The sequence below is a fragment of the Carex rostrata genome, chromosome 11 (assembly GCF_964058835.1).
Source record: "Carex rostrata chromosome 11, lpCarRost1.2, whole genome shotgun sequence".
Lineage (NCBI taxonomy): Eukaryota > Viridiplantae > Streptophyta > Magnoliopsida > Poales > Cyperaceae > Carex > Carex rostrata.
Window position 1 is genome coordinate 8,001,283 of NC_135928.1, and position 12,157 is coordinate 8,013,439.

At 30.6% G+C, this 12,157-nt stretch overlaps 1 protein-coding gene across 1 annotated transcript; it reads right to left on the reverse strand.

Annotated features, from left to right (window-relative positions):
* Positions 1–5,390: 5,390 nt before the first annotated feature.
* Positions 5,391–11,897, reverse strand: LOC144562109 (serine carboxypeptidase-like 34). The gene is made up of 10 exons (XM_078311271.1): positions 11,593–11,897; positions 7,739–7,846; positions 7,547–7,642; positions 7,339–7,431; positions 7,163–7,251; positions 6,465–6,758; positions 6,257–6,381; positions 6,073–6,168; positions 5,858–5,963; positions 5,391–5,762 (listed from the first exon to the last, which is right to left on the reverse strand). The coding sequence occupies exons 1-10, from the start codon at positions 11,864–11,866 to the stop codon at positions 5,613–5,615; spliced, it is 1,431 nt and encodes a 476-aa protein (XP_078167397.1). The 5' UTR covers positions 11,867–11,897; the 3' UTR covers positions 5,391–5,612.
* Between the last annotated feature and the right edge of the window lie 260 nt (positions 11,898–12,157).

The window sequence follows — 12,157 nt, forward strand, 5'->3', positions numbered from 1 at the left end:
TTTGCGGGATTGGTGAATAGTGTTTTCTCAAATTTTGCGGTATTTTAGTTTTGCTTATTAGTGAATCTGAATAACTGCAAATTCATGTTTATGTATTTTCGTCTTTTATTGGTTAATAGTATTTTTGCAGAATCCCGCGGTTTATAGTATTTCTGGCAAAAAAAATAAACTGCTCTCCGGTTAGTCCTGGTGGATAACTGATAGAGGCATCAGACGTTTGATGCTCCAAGACGAGTCATTCCCGGAGTCACTCTTCTTGCTCGGTCTGTATTCCAATCCGAATTTGGAAACAAGGTATAAATGTTATATTAATCTATTTAATTGATAAGTAGATTAAAGTTTTAGAAATTAATCATGGAGTAGATTTGTAAAGAGATTAAATTGGATTTTGATGCCAAAGGAATACTGAAGGTGGACCGCCTTGAAAAGTTTCTTGACATATCCCGTTTAATCCTGGGCTTGAGTTAGAAGTAAATTTTTTGTTTTACGGTCTTTCCGCAGCTTAAGTCTAAATCAGTTTTGGTTACCCCGAAATCCAACAGATAGTTATGAAAGTTAAGTAGGAAGATAATTGAGAAATAGAAGTGCGGAAACAATTATCAGAATTCTATTTATTTTATATTTCAAACCCTGATTTGAATTATTTAATTTTGTCCATGAATACATTTTTTACTACATGCATCGAGGATAATGTAACTCATACCATTATTTGAAGTCCAAAAAGGCGGTTGTGACGATGATAGTTTGAAAATTATTTTTTACCAGTTAGTATATTGTCATCAGCACCTTATATAAATGCTAGAGAATACAAATCAAGTCATGAGATGTTAAAATCATTGATGGCAACATCCACTTATAATAATTGTTCTCCTTTCTTCCACATGATTCGCATCTTTATATTGAGTGCTTTAGTTGCATTTCTTGGGCTTTCTAATTGGTGTTTTGGCTAATTTTTTTAGAGAAAGATGAAGGCTTAAATCTTTCGAATTTAATGTTTATATAGAATTTTTATTCGGATTTTAAATTCGTTACTTTTTATATATATAAAAGATGTTACAGTTTATTACTAAATTAAAGACTGATTCTCTTTTGATCAAATGCATTCCCGATATAACAAATGAGGACTTGAATCCTCATTTTTCTTCAGAAAAAAAAAATTAAAAGATAAAAAAAAGACGAGAAGTGTCAAGTTATGTGCCAAAAGTACAAGGGGTTTAGTGTTGCGCGTAGGGCTGGCAAAAAAATTCGAGGTTCGTGATTCGATTCGGGTTTGATTCGGGTTTGATTCGAGTTTAATTCGATTCGAAATGGGTTCGAATTGAAACAAACCAAACCAGGTTCGGTTCGGAATTAATTCAAACCAAACCCAAACCTAGTCTGGTTCGATCGAAATGGGTTCGATCATTTTTATGGTTCGAATCTCATAATAACATCGGCCGTCCATTTACCTGATGAAATTAAAATCCAAGATAGAGAGTCATAATTTAACTTAGCTGACACTCTCTCGCTCTCAAATCTCAATAACCTAGTTCTCTCTCCACCTCTCCCTAACTCACTCTCCCTCTAGCTCTAAAATCTAGCCGACGCTCTCGGCGACTGGCTGTCTCTCCGGCTGTCACTCCTCTCTCCGGCCTAGATGACCGTCTCTTCTCTCTCTTCGATCGTCTCTCATAGTTTATACTAGGAAAGCCGTCTCTGATGTATTTTTTCATAAACAATTTTTCAACTTAAAAACACTAATTTCATAGTTCATACCGGTAAAAGGAAGCTATGTGAATTGTCCCGCGAGAAAAAATTAATGTATAAACTACCGGTATAACTAGGACTGTTAAAAAATAATTTAGTTCGTGGTTCGATTCGGTTCGATTCGAAAAATGTGTAGTTCGCAATTAATTCGATTCGAAATGGGTTCGGTTCGAAACAAATCAAACCAGGTTCGGTTCGAAATTAATTCAAACCAAACTCAAACCTAAGGTAAGTTCGGTTCGGTTCGGTTCGTTGCCACCCCTAGTTGCGCGCATAGGGAAGTTTTTTTTTGCTATCAAAATTTTACCTTTTTATATTTAATAATTAACTAAGTTGTGGTGAAGTGTTTTGATGGGGACTTAAAAGTGACATTTGGTATTTTTCCTTTTGACAGTGATTCTAACTTCCTGATTTGATTTTTCAGGATTACGATATTGAAAGAGATGTTAGCCCCGTTGAATGTTTACTTGTGGGCTTTCCTTTCTCATTTTTATTTGACTGCCATGAATATTAATCCCATTATGTGAATAAAATTATAATAATGGGAGCACCTAGTTATCCCTCCGTAACCTTCTCTCATTTCATCCCCAATTATTAAACCAATATTTCTAACAATATGTGAGAAATTTTGCAAATATAAAATTACGAATGTTTTCTGCACAATTTTCTCTTTCAAATGAGATCCATGATGACATATTGTCGAGTTGTCCGTTGCACAAATATTCATATCTCATCATACAAGTATTCATACATCATCGAGAAAGTATTCATAAACCATCGAGAAAGTATTCATCCGCATCATGCAAGTGTAAATAAAAAAGCTGGACACATCACTCATCCATCTTTTATATGTTTTTAAATGTGATTTTTTTTCTCCTTTCAATATAACTAATATTTCTGATGATCTGCGAGAAATTTTGTAAATCTAAAACCACGAGCGTCTTCTACACAATTTTCTCTTTCAAATGAGATCTATGATGACATACTTTCGAGTTGTCCGTTGCACAAGTATTCATATATTATCACACAAGTATTCATACTTCATCGAGAAAGTATTCATCCTCGTCGTGCAAATGTAAATAAAAAACTTGGACACATCACTTATCTATCTTTTACATGTTTTTAGAGGTGATTTTTTTTCGGTTCAATCTAATCAATATTTTTGACGATCTGTGAGGAATTTTGCAAATCTAAAACCACGAACGTTTTCTACACAATTTTATTTTTCAAATGAGATCCATGATGACATACTTTCGAGTTGTCCGTTGCACAAGTATTCATATCTTGTTACGCAAATATTCATATCTTGTTACGCAAGTATTCATACCTAAAGACATCAAGCATTCATTCATATACCTCTATTTTTTTTTCAAAATTTGTTTTTATATCATTTACTTAGTACACAGTGGCCTAATTCACCATTAATAAAGATTTGTTCTTTGCAAATAACTCGCTACTTCATGAGGAAGGAGAACATAGACATGAAAGAGATTAATTGCATCCATAGAGACAAATTTAGTTGAACTTGAACCATTTAGCACTCATTTTGACAAGGTCAACAATGATGGATCTGATCCAGCAGAGACGTGCTCAAATATTCATTTATACACGTTGAAGTATTCATTCCCGGCAGAATGTCAGCTTGATTGGGATGGAGTGAAAAATGAGCTCCGGTAGAACGTCCGCTACAGCGGGAGCAGTAGCATAGACGGAAAAAATAGAGACAGAGGCAGAGGTGAGAGAGGGAGGAAACTTACTGTATTTACCATTTCGAGGTGGGAGATGGTGGGAGATGGGAGAGGGAGGGAGCTTATCAATAGAAAAACAGAGGCGGAGGTGAAAGAGGGAATGGGAGATGGAGTGGGAGATGGAGGTGGAATAGAAAAAAAGAAAGAGAAAAGAAATAAAGGTAGTTAGAATTTGTAGTTATAGTTAAAATAGAAAGTTAGTTAATTGGGAGATGAAATAGAGAAATGATAGGTGGAAAAAATTATAATTACCCTATAATAATAGTGAGAATATGATGGTATACGTTTATATCTTTATTTTTGAAGTCTAGACAATTAATTCAAACTGCTCAACATAATTTTAATATGAATATGAACTTGAATATTAAAAATAAAATTAGAAACTTTTTATTATTTTTCCAGATAAATAGAGAATCACTTTATCTAAAAATTATGCACCATTCAAAGATAATAATTTTGCTTAAACTAATTAATCCCATTATGTGAATAAATATTATAATAATAGTGAGAATATGATGATATACATTTATATCTTTGTTTTTGAAGTCTAAACAGTCAATTCAAACCGCTCAACATGATTTTAATATGAAAATGAACTTAAATATTAAAAATAAAATTAATAAATTTTTATTATTTTTCCAAATAGATAGAAAATCACTTGATCGAAAAATTCTGCACCATTTAAAGATAATGATTTTTGCTTAAACTAATTAATCCCATTATGTGAATAAATATTATAATAATAGTGAGAATATGACGATATACATTTTTTGTTTTTGAAGTCCAAACAGTCAATTCAAACTGTTCAACATAATTTTAATACTAAAATGTACTTGGATATTAAAAAAATATTAGAAATTTTTTATTATTTTTTTAGATAGATAGAAAATTTTTAAGGTTGCTATCAAAATTTTACCTTTTGATATTTAATAATTAACTAAGTTGTGGTGAAGTATTTTGATGGCGACTTAAAAGTGACAGTTGGTATTTTTTTTTTTCTTTTGACTGTGATTCTAATTTCCTGATTTGTTATTTCAGGATTACGATATTGAAAGAGATGTTAGCAAAAAAAAAAAAAAAAAAAAAAAAAAGAGAGGTTAGCCCCGTTGAATGCTTACTTGTGGACTTTCCTTTTTAATTTTTATTTGACTGCCATGAATAAACTAATTAATCCCATTACGTGAATAAATATTATAATAATGAGCCCAAATGCCTCCATTTTTTTGTGTTGGATTACTCTATTTTTAAAAAATTTAATAACTTAAAATTTAAAACTTAAAAGTCAAACTAAAACCGTAGAATATGATTGATCTACATCATTTTATCTATGCATGTGTAAAAAATTGTGACATTTCAACTTTATTTTAGTTGTCATCAAAAGCTTGTAAAACATACTAATGTGGATAATTTCTAGACATTGATTTTTTAAATGATTGTTTCACATGAAACAAAATTGAAATGTGATATCTCTTTTATGAACACATAGAGGAAATAAACATAGATCACATCTAACAGTTTTATTTTGATGTTTATGATTTATATTTTGATTTATTAACATTTTAAAAGAATAGAAGCATGATGGAGACACAAAAAATGGAGGCATTTGAACCCTCCTCTATAATAATAGTGAGAATATGATGATACACATTTATATCTTTGTTTTTGAAGTCCAAACAGTCAATTCAAACGGCTCAACATGATTTTAATATGAAAATGCACTTGGATATTAAAAGAAATCTATTTTTTTTATTATTTTTTCAGATAGATAAAAAATCACTCATCTAAAAATTCTGCACCATTCAAAGATAATGATTTTGCTTAAACTAAAGAATAATAATAATAATAATAATAATAATAATAATAATAATAATAATAATAAAAAAAAACAGAGAGAGGAAGGAGAACAGAGATAGGATCTGAAGTTTGCTTCATTATTATTAAAGCTATCTTTAATGGTTACACAAGAACATCTTCTCTAACACTTATTCAATAAAATAAATCAACCATAGTTAAAGTATTACTATTTTTGCTGTAATCTTGTTCCTATTAATCCCTTGTTATGTATGAAAAACTATAACACACCAAACTAACAATAAAAATAATTAAAAAAAAAGACTCCTAAAATGGTTTAGAAGGAAGCTGCTCATTTGCCAAGAAAAACTTGGCAAGTTCTAGAGCTTGTTTTGGTTTGAATTCCGGCACTTCATGCCCAGCCCCGCGAATAGTAACGAATGTTAACCCGTCATACATTACTGTCCATCCTCCGACCTTAACCAAACATGATTAAACATAACAATTAAAGCTCCTGTTAAGATACTTTTATGTCAGAAAATAAGGTTGTAAAGCTTTAATTTTGTATGTACCTGTTGTCCAGCGTACCAAGGTTTCCATTCTTGGACAGTTTTTAGGCCAAGTTTGTGCAAAGTATACCTTGTCGATGTCACCGGAACTCTGCCATCAGTGTCACCACTGGAATTGAATAAAAATTAATCATATTAGTTACATTTAATACTTGTAATTTAAGTAACTTAGAATATATTGATGTACACTTTTTGTAAGAAACAGATGAGATATTCACCTGAAAACCCAAACCCGGAGGCCGCCTTCTACTAGCTTCCTTAAGGTCGGTACAACAGAAAAAACTGAGTCCTGCCAGTGCTCATTAATTGCATCACTGCAGTAATGAAACAATAAGTGTAAAATTTATATTGATCTTATATAATTGAATTAATTTTGAATTGATTATGCTTTAATTAGACTACCTGCAATGAGTCCAGTTGTATCCAATATTTGTAGTGTTGGCATGTAAAGCTTTTTGCACATCCTTTCGGTTGAAATACACCTCTGTGTAGTCCGATACACACGGATCATAACCGCTCAGTTTTCTCTGCAAAATATCAAAAATCAGTATATATATCCGCTGAGACTTTATCATTAGTTAATTTACGTAGCGCATGCAATTATACTCACAAATTTGGAATTTATCTTGGGACCTGCTCCTTTGATCCAGTGCGACCTCAGTAATCTTCCGTTGGTAGTGTTCTCAACACAAGTTGGTACATATAAGCTATACATGTCAATGATATTGTAAACAGCATAGTAATCATCCATCAACTTGTTGCAAGTTTTACTGATATTCACTTGACTAAAGTTACAGTTGATTTTGATTGCATGATAGAGTTCATCAGAAATCACTGCATGGTCCCATGCATAGTCTATCATGCCTGTTGTATCTGTTTCATCATCCATCCATGCATTTCCTATCTGGAACATTTTTAGAGAGTTCAGTTTAGTTTGGATGTTAACAAAACAATAAACATATCAATCATTTGAATCATTAAAGATAACATGTTTGCAATATATTTGCTGTTATTTTTTTAAAACATTGGGAAATTATGTGATTCGATTGGGTTTTTGCAGTAACAGTAAAAATAATATTATGGTTTTACAAATAGCATGTAATAAAGAAGAAGATATTACCATGAAACCCTTGAAATCAATGTAATTATCCTTGGGACAATCTTTGTTTTTTGCTATTATTTGCAATATATTTGCTATTATTTTTTAAAAACATTGGGAAATTATGTGATTCGGTCAGTTTTTTGCAGTAACAGTAAAAATAATTTTATAGTTTTGCAAATAGCATGTAATAAAGAAGAAGATATTACCATGAAACCCTTGAAATTAATGTAATTATCCTTGGGACAATCTTTGTTTTTGTCAAATATTTGTTCCGAGAGTTGTGGCACATAATGTCCTGGAAATTAATAAAACAATACATTAATAAAACAACTAAAAATCTTGAGCATCTTCACTAAGAACAGTACAAAAGAATAGTTTTTACCAGCATAACTTTCTCCAGCGATGTAGAAGTCATGGGATTTGAACTGTGGAAATTTCTTGAACCAATTCACTAGGAATACATATGAATCCTTAGCTGTATAGCATTGACCAACGAAAAAACATTAAATGTGAAGAATTGATACAGAATATATATTATGTTTTTTTTTTAAAAAGAAGAAGATATAAACTCTTCTTTTATGCAAAATTACCAGTGAATTTGTCACCCAACATTTTCAAATCAGAACTGGTATTGGTATAAGAAAAGCCAACACCAACAGGGGATTCAACGAATATTACGTTGGCCTCTGTAAATTTAAAAAAAAATGTTAGGATAATTTCTCAACCAATTATTTCCTTTTTGTTATGCTGCAATTATGTAAAGAAGAGATAATATTTAGTGCCTTTATTCCAGGCATATTTGTTGAATTTGAGCTGTGGCACCCCCTTTTGCATCAGAAAAGGCCCCAATTCCTCCACTGCTCCATAACCAACTGATGAACATCCAGGTCCTGAAATCAAATTGCAAATTTATTTTGGATATTTCTCAAAACTTAGTATTCTATTGTTTAAAACTTCTGGACAAAAATATATATCTCAACAGGAGGAATTAATTCAACCAACTTGAAAACGACCTCATAATAATATCTGGTAACAGTTCATGTGACAGAAAATTAAGAGATTTCAAAATTTGACTTGTATCTCATTATTTCTCAACATGTGGTGGAATTTTTTCCACAAATGACAACCAATATAGTTAAAGAATTTTTAAATAAAATATGGTCACTGTTAGGTTGGGATGCGGACCATTAATTAGGTTATGGGTTACATGACCTATTTGTAAAGAAAATGTTCTTAATATATCAAAATAATAAAATAAAAGGCAACCAAATTGTCTCCTCATGAATTATTATTAGGCCCATTTTGTTAGGTATACTGCTCGAGTCCTTATCCAACTACCATTACAAGTCAAAGAATTATTTGCTTCTCATTTCTCATCTCATGATATGCATGCAAGCTCAAAGAAAGGACATTTGAGTGACTTCTATGGTATTGACTCATACCACTAGACTTGGATCATACACTACAGAACAAAAACAAAACTAAAAAACCTGATTTGCTGTACGTTCTTTAGCTGCCACATGATCTCAGTGCTTAAAATTAAGTACGGATTAAAAGAGCAATTTATCACCAAACAAAAGGAGGGAGAGGGGGGGGGGGCTCACTATTATAAAAATATAATATCTGTATGGTCCCAGAATGAATTTAAATGCTTGAAAGCAATATTTAGGCTTTTGTATATTTTACTGATGTCATCTGGTAAAGGAGTAAAAGTATCTTGTCTTTTTATTTCATTAATTGATGATCAATTAATGAGATCAAAACTTTTTTTCTGGTTGACCAATTATTATCGGGGTGAAAACGAAGCGGCTAGTGGTAAAACCATATCCATGTCTTTTTTGAGCGGATATAAGACGGATACGGATTCGGATTAGATCAGATATTTATGAAAATAATATATAAAATGTTAAAGTTGGTAATATTTATCTAATTATAATGGTAAATAACATAAAATTTTCATAATATATATTCAAATATATGATATATATCTACTATTCGGCTATGGATAATTGAAACGTAAAACTATATCAGTATCTTTATTCACACATATATTCAGATATCCGCATTTAAATTTTCGAATACGGATCAGATATTACCGATAGTTTTCACCCCTACCAATTATAGTGGCCATTACATCAGCATGAAAGCTTATTAGCAAAATTTGTATCAGTATGTGACATTTGACTTTACATATATAAATATTTATGTCATTTTAACCTCTACTAATTATAGTGGCAATTACATCAGTATGAAACTTATTAGCAAATTTGTATCAGTATGTGATATTTGACTTTACATATATAAATATTTATGTCATTTTATGGGCTGGTCACTCATCAGACATGCAGGTTTAATTGACAATTTTTTTTCATACAAAAATAGAGATAAAGATATTTACAGCGTAATTATGGCTTCGTGCAGCACACACACAATATAATTACCAAAAAAAAGTTAAATAACTAGAAAAATAACAGCAATAGTTGCTTTGTTTCAAGGGGAGTCAAGGTCCAAAAGTTCATTCTTCTTTGCTTGAGATGTTACTAAAAATTGTAGATCCCGGAGAGGATTTTGAGGGTTGAAAAAGGAATTAAATTATCACTTTGTCAAAGTACATATTGAAAGAATCTTTTCCTAGGTGGAACAAAATATAATAATAATTTAGTTTCCTTGAAACAAGAGATTTTTGTTGACCCGGTAACACAAAATTAGGTCAAAGTGGATAATTGATATTTAAGGTAGTGTTAAATAATAAATTCTATCTATTTTTTCATGTACTGTTTTTTATTTAACTTACTTATTTGGCTTAGTTTTATACATTTTTCTTTTTCTTTTATTCTTTCCAGAGCTTTCATGCTGGGCATGAGAGAATGTTGACTGCAATTTCTATTTCTTATAAAAATAAAAATAAAAATATTGTATCGATCTTAATTTATTCCACCTAAAAAAATATTTAGGTGCTTTATACGAGGTGCTTAATTTTACCAACTTTTTTTTTATAAAATATATATTTTTTAACAGCAACCATATTTTTATCTACAATTAAAATTTATAAATAAATATGTGTGAAACATGGTGTGCTTTAGTTAGATATATATTCTAGCACCTTGGTGACATAATGAGTCGTGATTATTTGATAAACTATCTTTTTAGGTTAGATACTTGATAGAAGGATAAGGTCAATAAAATTATTTTGTTAATTTATAATGATTTAAAATTAATATTTTATTACTCCTTAATCAAAGTGCAACTGTAAGAAACAAAACCAACTTATAAATAATAAAAAAAGTAAAAGCTTTTCTTTTATTTCATTAAATTGGATATAATACATACATACACACATACATACATATAAACTCTATATATATATGGTTGTCTTTATCATATCACATATTCACATGCATGCACTATAAGAATAGGACCATTGTCGGTAATATTGATACGCTTAAAAATAATACGTTTCTGTCGGTGTACCATCGGCAATAGTATTTTCTTTATCCTTGCGGGTACTGTCCTATTCTTACAGTGATATGCCTCTATGGTAGAATCAATAATTCATAATGATGCACAATTAATGGTAATGGAATGGTCAATTGTCTTTATCATATGAATGCTTGATATAAAAATCTCAAGTGATCAATTTCAGTTTGTCTGTTATGAAAAGAACATTTGATAAAAGACATGTATGTCTAAGTTTGAAATTAATTACATGGTTCTCAACTAATATAATTATGATATATGTCTATTAGAAATTAGAAACCCAAAATTGGCCAATAATTATATGATGACGTCACAAGGATGCCCTATCTATCTTAAGAAATTGTATTCAAGCAAGACCATATTATATTAATTAATTAATTGATTACAGTATTATGATATTATGATTTTGTCTCTATATAATTAATTATAGTTTTCCGTTTTCTGTTGAAGAAGACAAAGCGTGGGGAATTTACTGTCCTTATACACTCAATCAGGTGGCCTTTCATTTTCAGCAATTAGTAATTACAACGGATTGGAGAAATAACTTGCAAGATATTGTAATTAAGAAGGGATATATATATATATATATCCATTCCAACTAAAATGGAGAAATTAGGTGATACTAGCTACCAGATGAACTTTTACATTTGCAGTTGTTTTAGGTGTTTTCCAGGGTTACATATATTGTCAGAATTATTTTGAGTTTACGTAGCGCACGACCAATAAAGATAAAGTAAATTTATATATATATATATATAGAGTAAAGCACGACTTTACTCTACTTAAGTGTATATTACCGATGCGATGCCTGATGTCAAAATAGCTTTATCAATATATTTATCACTTTTTTTGGATATAAAGAACCAATAATGGGATGGAACAGTAGTCTAATTTCTCTCTCCTTGAAAATAATTCAAATAGAGCTCAGCTCTACTCTAAATTTCTCTCTCAATAATAATCATAATAATAGTAATAATAATAAAAAATAGTGTATATATAGTAAGAACAAACTTTTAATAGTGTAAAGTAAGAACATATTTTTTGCTTCAAAAAAAGAGAAACAAAAAACAGCATATATATACACGAAGTTAAATGGAATTGAATTTTGCTAGATTATAGTTGGAATATATATATATATATATATATATATATATGTTACCTCCATTAAGCCATAGCAAGACTGGTTTCTTCTCAGGGTTTTTCATGGCCTCAAAGAACCAATAGAAGAGTGCGCGACCATGCGTTTCATTCACCGTTACGTACCCAGCGTATTGCTTGAAATCCACCGGTGGCTGGCCGGGCAGCTGCCCAACTCGGTCGGCATCTTGTAGCTTCTGAATTTCAATGGGCAACTCAGAGGAGAATGCTAATGCCAAGTTGCTAAAGAGAAGGAAGAGAGACAATGAGAGAATGGAATAGGAGAAGGTTGCCATTTTTGGTTATTGGATGCTGTTTGCTTGTTGGTGTATGTGTATGTGTTGTTGTTATTTATAAGAGAATATGTATCTTAATTACGCAGCCAAATATTATTGCATTTTATTGGTGCTTTTTTTGATTTTTTTAAAAAAAATAGAAAATGTTGATACTATTTAAAATAATAAAAAAATTATCACAGCTAAAATAAATTTTGTGCCAAAATTAATTACTTTGATTTTAAATTATATCATTTGAAAATAGAAACAGCAATTTTATATTTGTTGGGTCATATTAAGCTAGAAGTTAGG

Excerpts from the sequence above, each read along its gene's own strand:
- LOC144562109 (XM_078311271.1), bottom strand. The coding sequence starts at position 11,866 with ATGGCAACCTTCTCCTATTCCATTCTCTCATTGTCTCTCTTCCTTCTC. Across the intron at positions 7,432-7,546 it reads GTTGGGTGACAAATTCACTG|CTAAGGATTCATATGTATTC; the intron begins GTAATTTTGCAT and ends AATGCTATACAG. Across the intron at positions 5,964-6,072 it reads CTCCGGGTTTGGGTTTTCAG|TGGTGACACTGATGGCAGAG; the intron begins GTGAATATCTCA and ends ATTCAATTCCAG.